Raw genomic sequence first — 22118 nt, forward strand, 5'->3', positions numbered from 1 at the left:
ACCTCTGATCCTATGATTCTGGGAGTGTTAGAGAGCCTGAGAGTGAAACTTCTTCTGGGTGTTGTAGGACTGGCTGTGGAGTTCATGCCCAAGGTCTGCTCAGGGCACTGGGCCATATTGGAAGGCTGGAAGACTCTTATATATCACCAAATTCAGCTGCCAGTACAAGGTACTTGGCCCCAGCTAGACAGCACTTCTATATGATGACACTGGTATATAACACATCCTAGGTCTTGCTTCAATTATGCTGGTCAATTCTTAATCATGGAGGATCCTTCAGCACCAGCTGGCCAGTATTTAATGTCCCAGCAAAGCAAGTTTCACTTTAATGGTTTTGGTCTCTTGTTAAACATAGCCTATTCGGTTTCTGCTGAACAGGACCACAGATTCTTTTATTACTTTATGTAAATGAGTGAATTTGGATGTGTGTGCACACGTGCCTGCCTGTCTGATGCCCTAGAAATTCATAAGAGGGCATCAAATCCCTTGGGACTGGAATTATAGATTGTGGTAAGTTTTCCTGTGTGTATTGGGTATCAAACTTAGGTCTCCTTCAATAGCAACAAGTGCTCTTAATCACTGAGCCAATTCTCTACACCTAGTTCTTAATTAAAAATATGGAATGGCCCTGACAGAATCCTAAAGAGACATTCAAACCTCCCTCTGAAAATTCACAAGCCAGACTTACATCATCTGCTCTGACCTCAGCATTATCTTCTAAGTTCCCACAATAGCCCAGCTCTGAGCATTCAATAGCTTTCCAGTCCAAAGTTCCAAAGTCCTTCCATCATCATTCCCTAAACGCAGTCAGGTCTGTCACAGCAATATCCCATGAGTCAATAACCCATCAGGGTTTCTACTATTATGATAAAACACCAAAATCAAAAGCAACTTGGGGAGGGATGGGTTCATTTGGCTTATATACCCTGGGTCACAGTCCATTGAGGGAAGCCATGAAGGAATCTGGAGGCAGGAACTGAATCAGAAGCCATGGAGGGATGCTACTTACTGCCTTGCTTCCTGTGGTTTGTTCAGCCTGCTTTCCTATACAACTCAGGACCCTCTGCCCAGGGGTGGCACTGCCACCAGTAAGCTGGGACCTTCACCATGAAATCATTGATCAAGAAAATATCCTACAGAGTTGAAGTTTCTCCTTCCAAATAACTTTAGCTTGCGTCAAGTGTACTAAATTCAACCAAGACATATTGAATAGTTTGGTTTCTATACTGTCAACTGTCATCAGGCTAGAGCATCAGTTGCCTGAGGGAGAAACTGAGTCTAGTGGTTTGGATGATTATGCCCCTAATAGGCTTAGATGTTTGAATACTTGGTCCTCAGTTGGTGACAGTTCTGGTAGATTTGATGGCTTGTTGGTGGAAGTTTGTCCCTGGGGAGGGGGTAGGCTTTGGTGTTTTAAAACCTTGAAACTATTCCCACTTCTCACTCTGCTTCCTGCATGTGGAGATGAGAACTCTCAGCTGCTCCAGTCACATTTCCTCACTGGGAAGGTGGCTGACTCTGTAGTCATGATGTTATAACACAGGGACAGAAAAGTAACTAAAATACTGAGACACTACCCCAAGACAGGCAGGGATGAAGGCTGAATTGGGAGCCATTGTATGGTTTTCGCCATTCCCAAACCTTCTAAGACTGAATGATATTGCTGCCACCCCTGAAGACCTGAGGCACTATAAGGGTGGTGGCAGTTGCAGGTTTAGTCTCACCTTTTGTGGAGACTTGAGACTTGTCAATCAAGTAGCTGCCCCTGAAGGTTCCTCAGCCTGTTGTCAGGGCAACTGTAATGATTACTGCTCTATTCTAGCTACCAATGTCCAGAGAAGACTTCACGGCAACTGTAGATGCCACAGAGACTTTGTTTCAGTCAGGGGAACCATTACAATCAACCACCACCCAGCAGTTTCATGGCCTTGGGAAACTGACCATGACACCTTGAGATGGCTCTTAGATCACCCTACTCAGTGACCCCAGCCCAATGGCAGTATACAGGAGAAAGTTTTTTGTTGTGGTTGTTTGCTTTGCTTTGTTTTTCTGCAAGTTGCCCCTGTGCTGCCAATAAAATTTACTCCAAGTGGTACTGATGCCTCCTTGTAGTCTTGATCCCGGGTAGGGTAGCTTGCGTCGGTTGCATAAAGAACAGGTACAGCACCCAACAGAAACCAATAGAGGGCTGTTGTAGAGGCCATGGAGTGCTAAGACTGTGAAGGACTACGGGAGTGTTGGGAAAGTATAGCATAGAGGAGAACAGAAACTGCAAAAGATAAAACACTACTGAATGCAAGCGCCAGCTGCTCTAAAGAGTCCCAGAAAGTCACCGAGTTGCTACCTCTGGCAGCTGAGGACGCATCCTGGAGCTGTAAAGCTAAAGGCAGAGAACCCCTCTACCATAAGGCTAGCACAAGCTGTGACTCAACAGCTAAAACTGTAATCTTGAGATCCAAATGTTTCCAGCACCCCAAGTTGGGGGCTACCGACACAAAGGATGCTTTAGCTTATTGGAGATTTCCATCCAAAATACTAGACAGCCTGAATGTAGCCCACAAGGATGGCCACTTCACCCAATAAAATGACCAGCATTATTGCCTATGACAACTCTGTAAGTGGACTCTCGGCCCTTGATGCTCCTTGTCCAAGCTGTGCCGCCTTTCAGTACTGGTACTCCTAAGGGGATTCAAGACCAAACCAGGATCCTCGCAGCTTCCCATACTCTGCGTGGTTGCAAGCTGTGGTCTGTGGCATTTAAAAGGGTTTCCAGTGACTATCCGCTGCAGCCTGTGTGCGTGCATTACCGGAGCAAGGCACCCAGTGCTAGTGCAGGCTGCCACTCAGCCTGAAGACTTAGCCTATGGGACAAACACACTTTTCCCAGTCCGGCTATCCAGCGGCGTGCAGGCGTCCTAGGCTATTCCCCGGTTGCTAGGCAACGGGTTAAAGCTTCCTTCTTCCTGGGTGCCACCCACTTCGCCTCCCGCTCTAGCGCTTGCGTACTACATCCCTTTCGTCTCTTCGTCCTTTACTTCCAGTTATATAAGCACAAGCTTCACTTTGTCTAACCAGACACTTCTCCGGGCGGAAGTTCAATAACGGAAGCGGAAGTGAGCACGCCGTAGACTGTGGGTCTGAAATCTGGTTGACGCAGTCTGCGGCCACTGCTGAGCTTTGGGTAGGCCAGGCTGGGGAATCGGCCCTGGATCTCTGCTGTCGCATCTCCCTACCCCAGACTCCTTCCAGCATCAAGTCCACTATCCTCGCCGTGGCCACGCCCCTCCGCATCCTGGCTTCTCTGCGTCCTGGCTGTTCCTCCCTGGGTGGAGGGGAGAGGCAGCCATCCACTTGCAGGTGGAGCGGGGTGGAGACTCTTCCTGAGCCCAGCTGCAGGACACTGAGGACCAGCGAGGTAGACTCTCAGACTCTGGTAGCGGCTGGGGAGGGAAGAACTGGTAACTGGAAACCAGGTTGGGAGGTTGTAGGACCTTAAGTGATGGAGAGGCGAAGGGGCTGGGCCTCAGCTGTGTTGAGTTCCTCTGGGGAGGGGACCATCCGTTTGATTTCGGCCTACATATGCTCTCAGATCTTTCCACCTTAGGGACTTGCTGTTACCCACGTCCAATGTCTCTCATCATTTTCCCTATCTCCCATCCATTAGAGGATAGCTCCTGACCTCGACTGACATTAGGTTAGTGTACGAACGCCTGGCTACTTTTTTCTTTACCTGTTTTTGAAAGGCACCAGCAACTGATGCGTTATTTCTCTTGCCCCCACCTTGACTATAGCACCTCCCAGTTTAAAAAAAATATCTGTTCAGCCAGTCTTCCAGACGTTTATATCTGTGAACACCTTTGGCCCCCCCCAAAAAACTTACGTGGAGAGCATTTGAAATCATTTATTTTCCACACTCAAAGACTCTACTCTTATCTCTGAACTGGAGTCTGGATATATTTATGGAACTGATAATGAAAAGTTCACGAATCCAAGCTTTGGCTTCGGAGTCCTTGATTTCAGTGTACTGTGAATACAACACCCCTCTGTTCATAATTATAGAGCCTTTACAACTTGCTATTTATCTTATGTTGCTGCTTTGCAAGTGTTCTTGTCCCAGTTTTCCCCTCCCCATTTCCACCATCTTCAAGGTGTGCTTGGTATTTGAAAGAAAGGCCTGGTCATTGGGTAGAGCATTGTAACTTCTGTGTTGCAGATACTAAACTAATTTCATTTACTTTCTGAGTTGACTCCACCTTGGTAAGAAGGATGCATTCCACATAATGCTATCAATTGTTGCTACAGAACTTAATACCAAGTATAAATAGTTTTAATTTTATTGTTAGGCATTATTTCTCTCCATCGCTCTCTCTGGCTATAATGGGAGTCTATAAACTGTGAATTGGTTCTTGATCTCACTTAATACATCCATCTGCCCCTGGTTTTATTCATTTATTTTTTCCAAATAAGCATTGATCCTAGCGTATGGGAGACATTTCAGGGTAGAAAAGCCCACCCTACTGCTTGGAATTCTCAGAGCTCTCAGGCTGTATTTTGAGCAGCCTACAAGGACGACTATGTTGTAGGAGTAGGAGTGAGCTATTTGGAGAGTTTCCTTGTCTCAGCATCTATTTACTTCTTATATGCCTATTAAGACTTAACCTGTTGTCTAGCTGTAAAATTCCTAATTTATTTGTATGTTGGTTTTTTTTTTTTCAGTCATCTTGTAATAACTCCTTTAGGGAACAAAGAACTTCATTACATGCTTTTAGCAATAAAGAAAAACAATAATAACTTAATATCCACAGCTGTCTTTTGGTGATTGATTGATTGATTGATTGAGAATGTACTAGTTGTGTGCTATGTGATAGATGATGCCTCAGGAAGCATAAAGAAATGCCTGTTCACCTCAGGTAGACCACTGACAGCAGACCAAGAAACAAAAAACAAAACAAAATAAAAAAAATAGATTCCAACTAAGTCTAGCTTAGCAAACCAGTATGTTTATTGAAGTTCTTTATGGGAACATGGGTAACTGAAAGCCCACTCTAGCATGAATAAGAACTCAAGAAAACTGCATCCATGAAGCTCTCTTCACAAACTCGCAGGCCCCCCAGGCTATTTGGAGAGCCTCCTTTCCTGAGCAGTTACTGCGTTTGTAATTTTGGGGCAGGTCCTTATGAATGTTATAAGTTTGGGGGACTTCCTGAACCTTATGAGGTTCCGTTTTCTTTCCAGGAAGGAATTGGGTGTTGTGGATATCTAGCAATTGAAGACCCTTTTGATACCGGATGTCTTCTAATGTCACAAGTCCCCACACCTTTTCTAAACGTGTTGTGTGCATGCCACTTTTCTGAGGTAGTTTGTGGTTCACAGTGTGAGAAATTAACAGGGTAAAAGCTAGGAAGAACTGGTCCCTGCTCTGTTAAAACAGCAGGCTTTCCATTATGGGGGGAAGGGAGGAGCAGAAACACTTGACTAAAGCCAAAGCAATATACTGAGCCTGGCTTCCTGGAAAATAAGAATATATCAAGAAACCCAGTGTCTTAGCAGCTTTAGTAGAAAATACTTGAAACAGAAAAAAAACAAAAAAACAAAAAAAACAGCCCCCATCTTAATGACAATAGAGGGCAGCAGCTCAAACATGGAAGACACCGATGCTGTGCCAGGCCAGAGGAGGAATGGAAGCTCCTGTCAGTCTGTCCACACATGTGTTGTTTTCTGTGTTGGGAGTGATGGGGAAGGCTTCTGTAATCGCTGGCATGAACCGTGTGGCTATTACTGGTATCATATTAGGACGAGTCTCTTGGATCCTAGCACACAGGGAAGAGCTGGGGGTGAAGTGTCATTTCTTCACTGAATAGAAATAGAGTCTCTGGGTGGGTAAGACTTACGCTTGTCTGTCCATCCCCAGTAAACTGCGAGAGTCCTGCTTAGTCCAGAGCTAGGCAGAGACTGACAGAGCCTCTGTGAGCTGTGTGCTCGCATCCGTCCGTATTGACTAGCCTTTGTCTTCATGGGTTCCCTTTACGAAGTCTGCCTTCTCCATACTGGGTTGTATCATATTAAGGCAAACCCACCCTGTTCAAGAGATGAATGTAAATTGTCAGGGTAGAGATGTCAGTCTGTGGCAGAATGTTTGCCCGCATGTTGGAGTCCCACACTACACTATAAAACAAGAGCAGCCGCAGAAAGTGTCAACTTCCTGAATGTGGGACCCAGACCCAGGAATCCAATCAATCGATCCCCTGATAGTCGATTCATGTAACCAGGCTCAGTACCGCAGTAACCCAAATATTGTCATTACAATTTGATGATACACAATGTATGTGTCTATCATATTTAATAATAATATGAGCAAGGCTTCGTTTAAATTTTAACACAAAATGTGTTATATTTGCATCCACCTAACTTTTGATGTCTAAATTGCTAAAGACAACTTCAAATTCTACCAGTAGGATCCAGTATCTATTAGTAACCAGTAAATTAAAACGATAGTCCTGTGGGGGTGCCTTTTTTTTTTATTATTAAGCCTGGAGTTTTTACAGCTTCTTCGTTGGTATGATGGTGCTTAAGGCTTTTACTACACATCAGAAAGTTTGTTTCACAGGTGTGTGTGTGTGTTTGTGCGTGCATCCGTGTGTGTGTGTGCACCTGACCAGTGAGTACACTCTAAAGATGAGATAATCTCTCTTTCCTAGGTCTTCAAGAGGCATTATTTTATGTTGCTTTTTGTATATTGAGGATTTGTTGTTGTTAATATTTTATCAAAGGACTTAGTGGGTTGATGCCATATTTAAAAAAAAAAAAAAAAGGAAAAATAGACCATTAAGATGCAAGGTTTCTTTTGGAATTCTTTTTACTATTGATGAACATTGTCTGCCTGAAGAGTGATTTTTATTTATGTACAGGGACTTAGGTAAGTACATCTTACTAAATAAAGAATTTCAGTGATACTTTCCCACATTCGGAATTCTGACTCTTCAATTATTTTGTATCTATATTTCAGTTTTTCATAGAGTCACTATCTCAAATGTTGCAACTATTTAGTATAGTACATTTTTAATGCAGTCTCTCTTTAACACCTTTATTGAGTGTGCTTGACACATTTACCTAGTTTGATAAGTTTTAACATTTACGTTAACTATATCTACCAGCATGGTTATAGGAGTATCCACTGTTAGGCCACAAACCCACCCCATGCTTTGTCTCATAGAAAGGAGCTCACCTCTCATGCCAAATCCCAAGAAAACCTTGAATAATAATTATACTTTTATTTGGTGCCTTCGTGCTTATGATTCCTGGCAAATAGAGTAGGTCACATGGTATGGAATTAACACCCCCCCCATACACACACATACACATATACACACAGAGCCACAAAATCGCAATCGGAAACTTCCTTTGTTTCTTGTAATCGGAAAGAATTCTGTCTTCCTGTAAGACCTCATCATACCGTCTATGGTTTGAGGCCATAGTTCTCTTACTCTTCTGGAAACTGAACAATCTGGTTCTTTGCTTCAGGCAACCCTGTCATGCTCTTCCTATTATTGAACCTCTTGTTTGGACCTGAAGCTCGCTTTCCTAGTCCATTGTCCCATCATATGGCTGCTTACAGCTGCCTTCCCGGCTATAACTTTAATAATGCTCCCATCTAAAGGGAAATCATGTCAGCCTCTTTTCTACAAAACAGTAACTTTTTATTATTATCATTATTACTATTATTATTACTATTATTTATGACACTCATTAGTCCACATTTATCACTGCAGATTTGCTCTCAGTGAACTAGAATTTTATGTGCATCAAGTCAGTATGCTCTTTATTTCCATGGGGGCAGGGAGGGTGTCTGGCTACATTTAGTTATCAAGAATAAGTCAAGCCAGATGTGACAGAATACTCCCTTAATCCCACCACTCACTAGAAAGAGGCAGGTGGGTTCTGTAAGTTCAAGGCTAGCCTGGTCTAGAACCAGAGTTACATGGCGAGACTCTATCAAAAAAACAAAAAGTTAGTATTTTGAAGGTTACCCATGCTTCTATATGCGATCTATATTTTTGATTTTAAAAATAACTTCTACTTAAGTCCTAGGTGGGAGATAATTACCCATTTAAAAACTTAGCTCAGGCTGATGAGATGACTTAGTGGGTGACAATGGCTGCTGCCAGGTCTAGTGGCTTGAGCTCTGCTCCTGGGACCCACATGGTAAAGGAGAGAACCTGCATACATGACTCATTCTCTGGCTTCCACACATGCACCATAGTGTGTATGTGTGCCACCTCCCACCTCCTCCCTCCCCCCAAAGAAAGAAATAAAATAAAAATCTTTACCTCTTTGTATTTAACTAAGAAATGCCTTGGCTAGTAAGTGAAATTTTAAAAGACTACTGTCCCATCTATTGTCTCTGTTAAAGTCCCACTGTAGAAATTAATATATGCTTCGTAAAATGTCTTCCACTGAAAACACCCCTAGTCTGTATGCCAGGTAGCTTGGTGACAAACATTTTTTTAGAACATTAAATATTGTCTGTGTTTGCTTTGATGAGTGTCTAGAAATAATGCCATAGTTACTAATCGTGGATTTATTTTATTCTATTTTGCAGATTCATAGGACCCAATTATGGGTGTAAGAGGTTTGCAGGGGTTTGTGGGGAGTACGTGCCCACACATATGTACCATAGTCAATATCCACGAGCTGGCAGAGCGTCACCGAAACAAGTACCCTGGATGTACGCCTACCATCGTGGTGGACGCCATGTGCTGTCTCCGATACTGGTACACAGCAGAGTCGTGGGTCTGCGGCGGCCAGTGGAGAGAATACTACTGTGCTTTGAGAAATTTTGTTGCAGCCTTCACCTCTGCCGGCATCAAGTTGATATTCTTCTTTGATGGCATGGTGGAGCCGGGGAAGCGAGATGAGTGGGTAAAGCGTAGACTCAAAAACAACCGGGAGATATCCAAGATTTTTCACTACATCAAGTCAAAAAGAGACCAGCCAGGCAGAAACATGTTCTTCATTCCCTCTGGGCTGGCCATATTCACACGGTTCGCCCTGAAGACACTGGGCCAGGAGACTTTCTGTTCATTACAGGAGGCAGACTACGAGGTGGCTTCTTATGGCCTCCAGCACAACTGTCTGGGGATCCTTGGGGAAGACACTGACTACTTAATTTATGACACTTGCCCCTACTTTTCAATTGGCGATCTCTGCCTAGAGAGTCTCCAAACCATCATGCTCTGTCGAGAGAAGCTCTGTGAGAGCCTGGGCCTCCGTGTGGCAGACCTTCCTCTTCTGGCCTGTCTGCTTGGCAATGACATCACTCCAGAGAGCATGTTTGAAAGCTTTCGGTACAAGTGCTTGTCATCCTATGCTTCTGTGAAAGAGAATGCTGGCAAAAAAGGAAATATTATCCTAGCTGTCTCAGACTATATCTCCAAAGTTCTTCATTTGTATCAAGGTGAGAAGAAGATAGAAGAGATGCTACCCTTGGGGCCAAACAAAGCTCTCTTTTATAAAGGAGTAACCTCATATCTTTTGCCAGGGCAGAAATCTCCATGGTTAGTTCAAAAACCCAAAGGCATGATAACAGACAAACAGCAAATGGTGAGTTTAAATCCCGAATCCAAGCAAGAAGTCCCTATGTGTATTGATCCTGAATTCAAGCAAGAAGTTCCTGTGTGCACTAATCCCGAGTCCATGCAAGAAGTTCCCATGTGTATGGATCCTGAGCCCAACCAGGAAGCTTCCATGTGCACAGATCCCGAATCCAAACAAGAAGTTCCCATGTGCACAGACTCCGAATCCAAGCCAGAAGTTTCCCAATATACAAACCCAGAGAGCAAGCAAAAATTACCTTCAGGAATAGACACTGAATTTAACCTAGAAGCACTCATGTGTACACACCCTGAATTTAAACAAGAAGATGTCATGGATATGGAACCTGAAATAAAGCAAGTAACCATGGTTTCCGAGTCTGAGATCTTAAAGGCAAGTGACTGTGCCTCCCCCACCTCGGTCCACAATGTCGTGATTGAAAGCGTACCTACTAACGGGTTTGATCGTGAGAAGAGGACTGTAGGAGGATGCAGACGAGAAACCTCTTGAGTCTAGTTAGGGATTTATGAAACCATTTCATAGGTACATCTGATACTGCCTTGTGAATAGGATGGGAAAGAGCTGTAGGATTCTAGGAGAGACTGTTAAGGGTTAAAGTGTAAAGAGAAGGCTTCCCCCATGGAGTCAGGCCCTTGGGAGGACAACATTTGCTTTGAATAAGTCAAATGTGGGGTTGTAGGAACCCTACAGATGCAGTGATTAAAATTAGTGTCACTGTGAGGCATACTGGTAAACTATCCAGGCAGGAGCCTAGGGATCAAGGAGAGGGAAACCTGGAAACAATATGGTGCAGCCACACTCTAAAAGCTGTAAATGCTAGGAGCTTGGGCGACTGTAAGTTAACATTACATAAGTATCAAAGAGCGCAGTTTCACACTAGACTCGGGCTTTATCTTTTTCTCAGTCGACTCTTACAACAGCCCTGTGAAATAGGTACTTTTGTAGTCATGCCTAACTCTGCCATCATGGCTTCACTCATGCTAAGCATATGCTTAACCCTTGAGCCGGATCCACAGTCCTGTTATCTTGGTCATACAGATAAGGTAGATATCCACAGGAGTGGCCAGAAAACAAAACCAAACAACAAAAAAGTCAGAAGTGAAAGAGGGAATTAAAAATTAGAAGTGGGGCTGGAAAGATGGTTCAGTGGTTAAAAGCACTGGCTACTCTTCCAGAGGACCTGTGTTCAATTCCCAGCACCTGTAGCAGCTCACAAGTCTCTGTAACTCCAGTTCCACCTGTGCACATGAAAAAAATAAATACATTTTCAAAAAAAATTAGAAGTAATTTTGCTGTTAAAAAATATCACCGAGAAATCCATGAACATTTATATTGGAGATTGCATTAAAAGTGTTTCTCATTCTTTTCTTTGTTTTTTTTATTTGTTTGTTTGTTTTGTTTGTTTTGTTTTGTTTTGTTTTTTTAAGACAGGGCCTCTCTATGTAGCCCTGCCTGTCCTGGAACTTACTCCATAGACCAGGCTAACTAACCTTGAACTCACAGAGATCTGCCTGCCTCTGCCTCCCGAGTGCTGAGATTAAAAGTGTGCACCACCACCATTCAGGCTGGCTTCTCATTTTCAAGGGAAAGGCACACCAATTGGTTGCTCAGTGCCAAATGGTCTCCCTGAAAACATACATGTAAGTATGGACTCAACAGGCAATATTTAGGAGTGTGCATGTATATGCAAATATATATATATATGCACCCAGTAGCAGTTAATGGAAGAACAGGCCTTATACTTGAAAGAGTTGGGAGGGTTGTATGGGAGGCTTTTGAAAGAGGGAAGAGAGAAACATGTTAATTATATTATAATCTCAAAAACAACCTGGTTGTAGGTTTGCTTTGATTTAAAGAAACCCTAGCAGCTAAGCAGGCCTATGTCATGTGTCTAGTAAGAAGAACCGGTGACTGACTAGGCTTGAGTCAACCATTGCTGTTTATTGATCATGTAGGGAGTCAGACATTTTAAGTCTTTCTGTGTACTAACTCGTTCAAACCTCTCTGTGATCTGGCGGCTTTTTAAATAAAGTGTGTGTTACAAAGAAAGCAACAATATGGTCATTAAGACTCCGATCTCAATGATGAGTCTGTATAATTAGGTCTACATAGGTGCATATAAATTAGGTCCAAAGATTTGATCGCCTAAGTCATCCTAACATGACATTTTAAATGCCTTTTGGTAGACAGTTTAGATTTAAAATTCTGGAGTAATACTGTAGACAGAGCATAACCTTTATTCCCACAATAATGAGATTTGTTCTTTTCAAGAAGAAAAAAAAAGACCCTACATGAATGAAGATCATTGTAGACCTTTTGATCTAAACTGCTTATTTAGTGAGCAAATTTAAATTGTGTCTGCTGTGTGATATGAAGAGAACAAATGCGTATGCTGGACCATGGCTTTTGCTAATAACTGAAGCCAGATGCAGTGAAACATAAGAGCAAAGGGAGGGAGGGAGAAAATTTGAGCACATGAATACAGCTTCTAACAACAGCCCACTCGGTAGAAGTAAAGGCTGAGGCTCGTGAGCAAAGAATCATCAGATGCGGTTGGGAAGGAGGGATAGGTTTGTAGATCAGGCAAGTCATGATTGAGGTGAGCCCAAGAGGGTAATGAAGTGGGACGTTAGAAAGCCGTGGAGTTGGAAGCTCAGTTAGGAGCCCTTTGTAACAGCCCTAATCTAAGGAACTCGGTGAGCATATGCCTGTTGGGAGAGCTGAGCCCTCCAGCAGACAGAATAATAAGGTACTGCACAGGTAAATATAGGATTGCTAGATTGGAGGACCCAGGAGAAGAGTAATATGAAGTGAAGGTTTGAACTTGTTAGCCCTAAAACAAAACATAAATGCCACTTGATGTCAGGTGTTTGAACTATACAGTCCCCTGTCTGGGTATTTTAAACTGATGAGTGGTGTTGACCGTTTCTCTGTAAAACTCAGAAGTTTGGTTTTTTTTTTCAAGGAGAAATGTGTTGCATTTGAATCCTTGAACAGGTTGCCAGGATGCATCACGTCCACTCAGAAAGCTACCTAGTGTACAACATTCTGAGCAGTGGGGAGATAGAATGCAGTAACACCCTGGAGGATGAGCTGGACCAAGCCCTCCCGAGCCAAGCCTTTATCTACCGCCCAGTCCGGCAGCGCGTCTACGCACTCCTACTCGGGGACTGGAAAGGTGAGGAGGCCAGTTGGTCTGATTCAGCGATGGTTCTCTCTGGAACTGGATTCTGAGACATGAAGGAGAGTGCTTTCTCTCAGGACAAGCAGACGACAGGTTCTGTTTGTCTGTCAAATCTACTTGAGAACACCATGAAAGGTTAATGCTAGGCTGGTGAGATGGCACAGACTGCTTTTCCGAAGGTCCTGAGTTCAAATCCCAGCAACCACATGGTGGCTCACAACAATCCGTAATGAGATCTGATGCCCTCTTCTGGGGAGTCTGAAGACAGCTACAGTGTACTTATATATAATAATAAATAAATCTTTGGGCCAGAGTGAGCGGGGGTTGGGGGTGGGGGTGGGTTGACAGGAGTGAGCAGAGGTCCTAAAAATTCAATTCCCAACAACCACATGAAGGCTCACAACCATCCATTCAGCTACAGTGTGCCCATATACATATACATAAAATAAAATTTTTTTAAAAAAATTAATGCCATGAAACATTACCATCTCTGCGAGTTTGAGGCCAGCTTAGTCTGCATAGCAAGCGTCAGGACAGCCAGCACCACAGAGAGAGACCCTGCCTCAACAAGCAAGCTAGGGGATGCCCTGCTCCTCCAAATGAACAAACCTGGATTACTCTCAGATTGGAGCATCCCAGCAATAATGGTTTAGAATCAACACTGCTCTTTGCTCCTGCCCAATGCCAGCCCCTTCCCAGGTAGTTGAAATCAATGTCTCTTCTCCCTGCCTGCATAAAGAGGCCAAACATCGTCTGGAAATATGTACACAAAACCGGAAATATAAACAGACTTACATATTTAAATAGTCCTAGGAAAAACAAGTGCAGGCTAAATAGGAAGAGTTTTCAAAGTGTAAATGCATTGCTGGGAGGGAGGTCCCTGAGGAGGGTCCATCCCCAAACTGAGGTTACTGTAGATACAGACAGCCTTGGTCTGTTCAGTGTAGGAAGTCAGGAAGGGTGATGTGAATGTCTGTTCCCAGGGCCCTGTGTGAACACATCTGTGTGAACACATCTGTGTGAACACATCTGTGTGAACACCCCGTTGTCTTCCCCCTTTGCTTCCTTCTCTCCCTTGCCACGGTGGTGAAAACATTTAGTAAGAACTGCTGCCAGGTTATGACAGTCCTTCCTGGTCTTTAAAAAAAGTATTTCAATTTTATATATGAATGTTTTGCTTGCATGTATATCTTTGCGCCATGTGTGTACCTAGTGCCTGTGGAGGTCAGAAGAGGGTGTCAGGTCCCCCTGAAAATGGAGCTTTGGGTGTTTGGGAGTGGCCATTTGAGTGCTGGGAATTGAACCCAGGTCCTCTGTAAGAACAAGTCCTTTTAACCACCAACTCATCTCTCCAGCTCATTCCTTCTGGTCTTGAACTCAGTATTTGAAGCCACTTATAAAACTTAACATTAGACTTTTAAAAATGAAAGTTGTTCTGTGTGTTTGGTGAGAATTACTGTAAAATTTCAGCTGACCCTGGGTTTTCTGTTTTTGTTGTTTACCTCTTTTCACAAAGCAGTGTGGCCTGGAAAATGCAGCAGCTGCTGTTGGCATGGTTGTGTTCATCCCTGGAGTGAGAGGAAAAGTCACAAGGCCAATGGTGTGCAAGGACTTTGTGTTCCACCTGTACTTACTGACCCATTGTCTTCACACAGATGGAGCCAGCACTGGCCCAGTGGTCAAGGAGTGGTTTGTGTACCCCGGTAACTCCCTGAAGCACCCAGACCTAGTTAGGCCTCTGCAGATGACCGTTCAAGGTATGTAGAGCTTTAAGCTATCCATTTTAGAATGTCAGCTCAAGAAAGAATACATTATATGACTTTCCGTTTGCAGAATTACATGTTGTTTTAGTTAGAGTTTCATTGCTGTGAAAAGAGACCATGACCAAGGCAGCCCCTTCAGTTGTGGCTGGCTTATACTTTCAGAGGTTTAGTCCATTATCATCACGGCAGGAAGCATGGCAGCATCCAGGGAGACATGATGCTGGATGAGCCAAGAGTTCTACACCTTGATCCGAAGGCAGCCAGAAGGAGACTGCCTCTGAAGGCAGCCAGGAGAAGGCCCTCTTCCATACTGGATAGAGCTTGAGCATAGGGACATAGGTGACATGAAAGCCCACCCTCACAGTGACATACTTTCTTCAACCAGGCCTCCTGATAGTGCCACTTTCCACAGGCCAAGCATATTCAAGCCACTACACATGTTGGCTGATGTTCCTTTTAATTCCTGTGCCCTGAAAGCCTCCATAGGCAGGGATGGGGGTAAGCAGAGGATCACCTTACCATCCGTAACAACATTGAGGATCTCCCTAAGTCCGTGTTGACTCTACTTTTTAAAGACAGAGTCTCTCACTGAACTTGGAACTCACTGATTTGACTAGACCTGCTGACCAGTGAGCGATAGAGACTGCCCAGTCTCCATGCCCCCAGCCCTGGGATTGCAGATGTATGCCGTTGCCTCTGGCTTTGGGGTGGGGGTGGGGGGTTCTGGAGGACTGAGCTCATGCCCTCCTGCTCAGGTAGCCATTAAGGCTCTGGCCTAATCGATGGCTTAGGCCATTGATAGAGTCATGATTTGACAATATTATTGGGAACTTAGGAGGTCGGACTTCAGGTTGGGGGAGGTGGCTACCTGAGGTATGCCTTTGAAGGTGTTCTCCTCACAGAGCATGTGACTCAGAGAGACCCTTTCAGCCATCCTTACCTGTCGTCATCAGGAAAAACGTAAAGATGCTGTGTCGTAGCCTGGAGCGTCTTGTCTCCATGTCAGATGTCAGTTTTCCTTTTCTTCAAAGGTAGCGTTCACTGGCTGCCTCATGGTGCTTCACTTTTCAGGGGGCCTCCCAAGACTATACTTTGAGGGGTCATCTCTATAGTTCTCTGAAGGCCTTTCCCTTTTTGCTTTCCCTAAATAAAAAAAAAAAAAAAGAAAAAAAGAAATTAGGTGTTTTCAGCAAAGTACAGGGAAATAGAGGACTACAGGGAAAAAAGTAAAAAAGAGATCCCTTAAAAATTAGGAAGGAGAGTTGGAGGTGATGGGCATGCCTGTGAGCTCAGTACCCCAAGAGGAGGAAGGGCCCCAGTCTAAGGCCAGCCTGGGCTGCATAAAGAGACATGGTCTCAAACGGGAAGAAAATCAAGAGGGAGTTCCGAAAGGATCGAGCAGACCAAAGGAAGGAAGGAGGAGGAATTAAATGTTGGCCAACAAGGAGACAGGAAAGGAATCGCATCCCAGCTCACTGTGTTCTAATATGTCCGCCAAACTCAGGTCCTGGAAGCAGAGCCAGGAACACGATGGTTCAAGACAGGCAGGGGCCTTTGGGAAATGAGTGGGTGGTTAAGTAGGATCGTGCCTTTATAAAAAGACACCACAGGCAGTTTCCTTGTTCTTTCCTCCACGGGGACACACTGTCTGCACCAGGAAACAGGCCCTCAGTACTTTGCTCTACGGCTTCCAGCTTGAGTCCTGAGAAACTGCTTTGCTGCTATAACCAGCCCAGTGTGTGGTATTTTGTTAAAGCGGCCCAAGTGGGCGAAGGCGTGGGTCTGCTGCTTCCATAGAGCTCACTGACAGTCTTCCCTCTTGGCCCTTGTGTCTCTATGTGCTCGCATGTGTGCGCACAGCATTCACGTGGCAATACCTTGTGAAAGGTGGCAACACAGAAAGGGATTTAGTTTTGTTCTCCAGCTTAAGGACTGTAAGGTTCCCCCACGAGCTGCCTCTCCAGCTTCTCCCCCACAAGCTGCCTCTCCAGCTTCTCCCCCACGAGCTGCCTCTCCAGCTTCTCCCCCACGAGCTGCCTCTCCAGCTTCTCCCCCACGAGCTGCCTCTCCAGCTTCTCCCCCAAGAGCTGCCTCTCCAGCTTCTCCCCCACGAGCTGCCTCTCCAGCTTCTCCCCCACGAGCTGCCTCTCCAGCTTCTTCCCCACGAGCTGCCTCTCCAGCTTCTCCCCCACGAGCTGCCTCTCCAGCTTCTCCCCCACGAGCTGCCTCTCCAGCTTCTCCCCCACAAGCTGCCTCTCCAGCTTCTCCTCACCTCATTTATGGTCTTCGAATCCTGGGTGTTGAGTCTGAGAATAGCCGTGCCTGTCTCCAGAACTAGACAACCTGAAATGCCGGCCGTTTCTTCTCGGTGTTGTTTTTGAATCATAAGTAAGTCTTTATTCCAGAAGCGTAGGGAAGCTGATTGAAGACACTGACATAGCTAGCTGTCTCTGGAACAACTGTTAGTGTCGTTTAGCACTTAGTAAGTAAACAGTGCTTTTTGGCTACCTGGGACATCGGACTTATCATGGGCTTAGTCTGAGAAGCCCACCATAGAGCAAAGAAAGGTAAAGCCATACATTTTGTGGAAAAGGCTCTGTTTTTTGGTTTTGGTTTTGGTTTTTGCGAGACAGAGTTTCTCTGTATAGCCCTGGCTGTCCTGGGGTGAATTGCTTTTGAGGTACTGAGTAGATGGCTTGGCAGTTAATCGAGCTATACAGCTGCTCTTACAGGAGACCTGACTTTGGCTCTCAGCACCTACATGGAAGCTCACAACATTCTGTAGCTTCAGTTCCAGAGAAGCTGATGGGCTCCTGCATGCAGTCACACAAGCACAGACACATACCTTAAAAATAATAATAATAATTTAAAAGGAGAGATTTGGTGTGTGCTCTTGCGCCCTGGTGGCTCTCTAATCTCTTACATTTCCAGGCTTCTCGAGCGCCAGTTTCTAATGGCCTGTACGTGGTGAAGGGGTTAAAGGATGCCAGGTGGTATTCAGACTTTACATGTATCAGAATCTCCTGGTATGAGCACAAAGACAAAACAAAACGAAATCAAAAACAAAATTGCTAGCTGACTGCCAAGATTTTCTAGGTGTGTAGAGCAGGATGGGCTGAGGACCGTACTTATGCATCACCAGTTTGTATTGTGGTTGCTACTCTTACAAAAAAGCCCAGGTCTGAGAGGAGAGAATGGAGCCCCATTCCATGCTTGTGTCTATTCCTTGCTGGTACCCCACCAGTGAGGCCACAGCCAGTGAAAACCAGGAACCACAGAGACAGCCTGTCCACTCATGCTCTGCTGCCTACAGTCCTGGCCCCTGGGACGGAGGCTCTACTGCACATGCATACTTGAAGGGGGCACCTCTGTTTGCCAGTGCAGAGAATGCCATCTCAGCTTCCCTTAGGGTTGCTGTGTCTGTCCCTCTCCCACCTCTGTCTCCTGTTTGATTTTTCAGCACTCCCACTTCAGCCAGAGTCCTCTTTCACAGATTACAAACCTCCCTTTGTGCTCACCTCCATTTCATTCCCAGGGCTCCACCCTAAAGGCCTGAGACATCTGCCATCCCTGAGTGTCTCTTCGCCCCAGCTGACTCCTCTGTCTTCAGTCTTAGCTCACATCTGTCTTCTTCACGGAACTCTCTTGTTAAGACTGCGATAGCAGCCATCATTTGGTCAGTTTCTGATGTTCCCCCTAGCCCATGCATGAGCTCGCTGAACGCTCACACTGGGTCAGTCTCGTTCCCAGCTTAGTACCCAGTGTCAGAAGCACATGTCACATGGACGGTCTGTAATTGCTTCTGAACATTCTCCACAGATCACATGTTATGACTTAAATCTGATGAAATTCCCTGCAGGCTCATATTTCCAACCGTTGGTCCTTGGATAGTGGTGCTGTGGTAAAGGCTGTGAGTACGTTAGGAGGTAGGGTCTGGCTGAAACAGTGGGTCTGTAACAGCGGGTCTCCCCTGCTTTGGGTTATGACATGTGTCTACAGCTTGTGGGTGGCAGTGTGAGTAAGCTGCTGCCTCGGGTCACTGTTGTAAGGCTGCGAACTCCTCTGAAACTGTGAGCTTAAATAACCCTTGTCATTTCAGTTGCTCTGTCATACAGCTGCTGTGATACTAGACTTCTGTGTGTGAGCAAAAAGAGCACCGGGTGATCCCATTGTGTCTGGACTCTCAGCAAAGGGAGCACCAGGTGATCTCCCTCTGTCAATGGACTCTCAGCAAAGGGAGCACCAGGTGATCTCCCTCTGTCAATGGACTCTCAGCAAAGGGAGCACCAGGTGATCCCACTGTGTCTGGACTCTCAGCAAAGGGAGCACCGGGTGATCCCACTGTGTCTGGACTCTCTGATCTCCTGCACATGATGTTTGGTTATAAGAGAAGGAAGGGACAGGGTCTTAGCTCGTGCTCATTGCTGTCTGCCTACAATTCCAGAAGCCATGTTATTCCAACAGCGCCCAGGCCGAATGAGCCTGCCTTTCCTCTTGAAACCTCCTCAGAGCCCCTTCCCCAGTTCTTTTCTCCATTTGACCTGAAGTAATTTATATTTCTTTTTCATAACTGAGATTTAACCTGGAGACTTCTGCATGTTAGGCACCTGTCTGCCAGAAGGCTAAACAATAGCCCTTAATCTTTGCATTCTTAAACTTCAATTTGCTTGCATAGTCTTTTTTCTGTTTTGAGACAGGCTCTCTCTGTAGCCCTGACTGTCTTGGACTCTCTATACTGTCCACACTAGCCTTGAACTCACAGAGATCCACCTCTCTCTGCTACTTCCCAAGTGCTGAGATTAAAAGCGTGAACCACTACACCTGAGGGAGAATCTGTTTGCTGCAAGCTCTTCCCAGGCAGCAGTCATTTTTATGGCTCTGCTCAGTATAAATGTACCAGTGGTTACACACATCAGTACATAGTGATCAGAAACTTCTGTGACAAGAAGTGAAAAAATTAAGAGTTGACTTGTTCTTATTTTAGTGCTGAGGCTCAAACCTAGGCCCTCTGGATGCTAGGCCAGCACTGTACCGCTGAGTAACCCCAGGGCACTCTCTTTTGTTAGCCGCTTTAAGTCTTCACCTCCGCTTCGAAAGCTGTCTCCTGGAGTTGAGTCCCTAAACTCCAGGGACTGAAGGCTGGGAGTGAAAAATGGTCACCACTCGCTCAGCCTGGGAGTCCCTTGCTCACCACTTCAGCTTATCTCCGATTCTGGATATATTTCACAAATCGCGGGGTTTCTTTAATATTAAACTCTGATGTATGCAGAAGTATCATTTTCATGAAGAAATGGCCTTTACCGTCTTGAACAGAAGTGAATCTCTCACTCTTTACTTCGGTGCTCCGGTGGGATAGACGATGGTCTCCATGCTGTTCTTCCTCTGTGTTTTAAATACTATAATGTCTGGGTGGAAAGGGGGAAGGGTTTTGCTTGCTTATTTGTTTTTTAGGAGTTTGTAACCTCTGACTTTTATAATTTAAAAGACTCTCTTCTAGGTACTTTAATATTTGAAATAACTATGATAGTAGAAATGCAGCATTTCGCTTATATCAGAGGCTGTTAGCAAGTCTTTTGTTTCTAATGTCTCACAGTAAGTGTGGTCGGCTTTGTGGGCCCCTGTGGCTCTCTGTTATTTATTACCTATGTCATCAAGTTGGAAGAAGTCACAGATAATGTGTGCACAAGGGTGCAGAGCAAGTTTCCAGTTAGACTAGACGAGCATTGAACTAACGTTGGGATTTTATATTTGCTTGTACCAGGAAATAGCAGTTTTCTTTTGATTCCCTTTCAACCATTTAAAACACAAAACAGTTCTTCGTTCACAGGCACCCAGGCAGCAACCCTTCACACACATTGGGAGCAGTTTCTAACAGGCTCTCAGACACCCATCCTGACCTTGGAGTCAGGGGGTCTTAAGTACCCATGTCTCAGAGGACAGTTGCATAAAGCATTTTCTTTCTCTCAGAGAAAATGGCCTTCTTTCCAAAATCAATAACAGAAGACGTGTTTGGTAAATGAAATACTTTCGCCTTTTCAGGACAGCAAGTGACTTACTATGTCCCTCTGCTTCTGAGGTGGGAAGAGGTGAGAAGGAGTTTCCTCCAAGTCCCTGGCTTCTGAGAGCATTTGGTTCTGTGCTTTGTTTTCATGGTGAACATGTGAGATGTCTCACCCTGGCTGCTCTGGACTTTCAATCAGTGCCCACAGCTGCCTGGAGAGGTGCTGCCTCAGTTCTTAGGGCCAGCACCTTCATGTTTGTGTGGAGTTGCCACTGTTTGTCACCCGTATTCGGGACGGTTTGTCATCGTCAAGTTAACAGGAAAGGGCATCTTTTTCAAAAGTTTAGTAATTGTTTCGATGGACCTGCATAATATAGCAATAGAACACTAAAAATTACCTTTTAGGCATTTTTGTTTGTTGGTTTTGGATCCGTGCATCTCAGGCTATAGGATCTTTGAATGTACAGTCACTGGCACATAGACCTCTCAGATCAGGAGCTTTATATACATCCCAGAGAATGCATCCCAGAGTCTCCACAACTGAGTCTTTTGTACATAAAAGTTTTGAAACCACCCATTTAAGAGGAGTTAGCTCTAACTAACTGACGGGGTAGGTGGATGGCCTTTCCCTGGAACATACCATCCTGTTACTAGATCCTTCCAGGGAAGGTTGCCTTTTCTGAAAAACATTCCTCAGTGTGCTCTGTAGCGTGAGCACAGGTGAAAACCCCATTTCCTACACACACACACACACACACACACACACACACACACACACACACTAGTTATCAGCCGGGTCTTGAGTGGGTCTGTGCTGGCACTTAAGGTCTCTTTTCTTTGAAACTGAGAAGCTGCCCTCTGGTTCTGTTAACCCTTGAGTGCCCAAGTAAATCAGGTAGGGAAGAGATGACGCATTCTTCACTGTACTTCCAAAAGTGTATTACGATCATGCTGCATGGATTTCTCGTTTTAGGGGGAACACCTAGCTTGGAAGTTCTGTGGCTGAGCCAAGAGCCAGCAGTGCAGGCCCAGCGCCTGGACACCTTGCTAGCCTGCTTCAACCTTTCCTCCTCAAGAGAAGAGCTGCAAGCAGTTGAGAGCCCGTTGAGAGCGCTGTGCTGCCTCCTGATCTACCTCTTTGTCCAGGTACACGCTGAGCTTACAGTTCTGTATGATATAGAGAGCCCTTTGTCTCTGGCCTTACCTTCCCGGAGTGCTGTGCGTGTTTCTATGGCCAGGTCCCGTGGTCTCTTTCCACAGAACACAATTAGTCCTTCAAGGTGCTCATGGAGATGACAAGTCAGGACTTTTCACAGCAAGGGATTAGTGTATCGATAAGTAAGTGGTGTACATGTTTGTTCACAGTGTTGACTTTTCTCAGAAACTGTGGCAAGCCTAGAAGTATAGATCATAAAATATAATTTTATATAGTTGAACTTAAATTGCCTTTTTAAAAATATTTCATTTTAAGTATATGAGTATTTTGTTCCACCCATCCCATGTTTGTGTGCACTGCCTATGTGCCTGGTACCCATGGAGGTCAGAAGAGGGGTTTAGA

At 45.0% G+C, this 22118-nt stretch overlaps 1 protein-coding gene across 3 annotated transcripts in view; it reads left to right on the forward strand.

Annotated features, from left to right (window-relative positions):
• Window positions 1-3056: 3056 nt before the first annotated feature.
• Window positions 3057-22118, forward strand: part of Fam120b (family with sequence similarity 120, member B) — a 37380-nt gene continuing 18318 nt past the window's right edge. Inside the window, exons 1-5 of one of the 3 annotated variants that reach the window (NR_033586.1) lie at window positions 3057-3415; window positions 8600-11252; window positions 12610-12790; window positions 14452-14553; window positions 21534-21706. Coding sequence is in view for 2 of the 3 variants with exons in the window: in NM_001357822.1 (NP_001344751.1) it covers window positions 8617-9984; window positions 12610-12790; window positions 14452-14553; window positions 21534-21706 (1824 nt within the window). In the remaining variant the exon portion in view is untranslated. The remainder of the gene's footprint in view (window positions 3416-8599; window positions 11253-12609; window positions 12791-14451; window positions 14554-21533; window positions 21707-22118) is intronic. The other 2 variants (NM_001357822.1, NM_024203.3) reach the window with 2 other exon arrangements.

Source organism: Mus musculus, chromosome 17 (genome assembly GCF_000001635.26).
Source record: "Mus musculus strain C57BL/6J chromosome 17, GRCm38.p6 C57BL/6J".
NCBI lineage: Eukaryota > Metazoa > Chordata > Mammalia > Rodentia > Muridae > Mus > Mus musculus.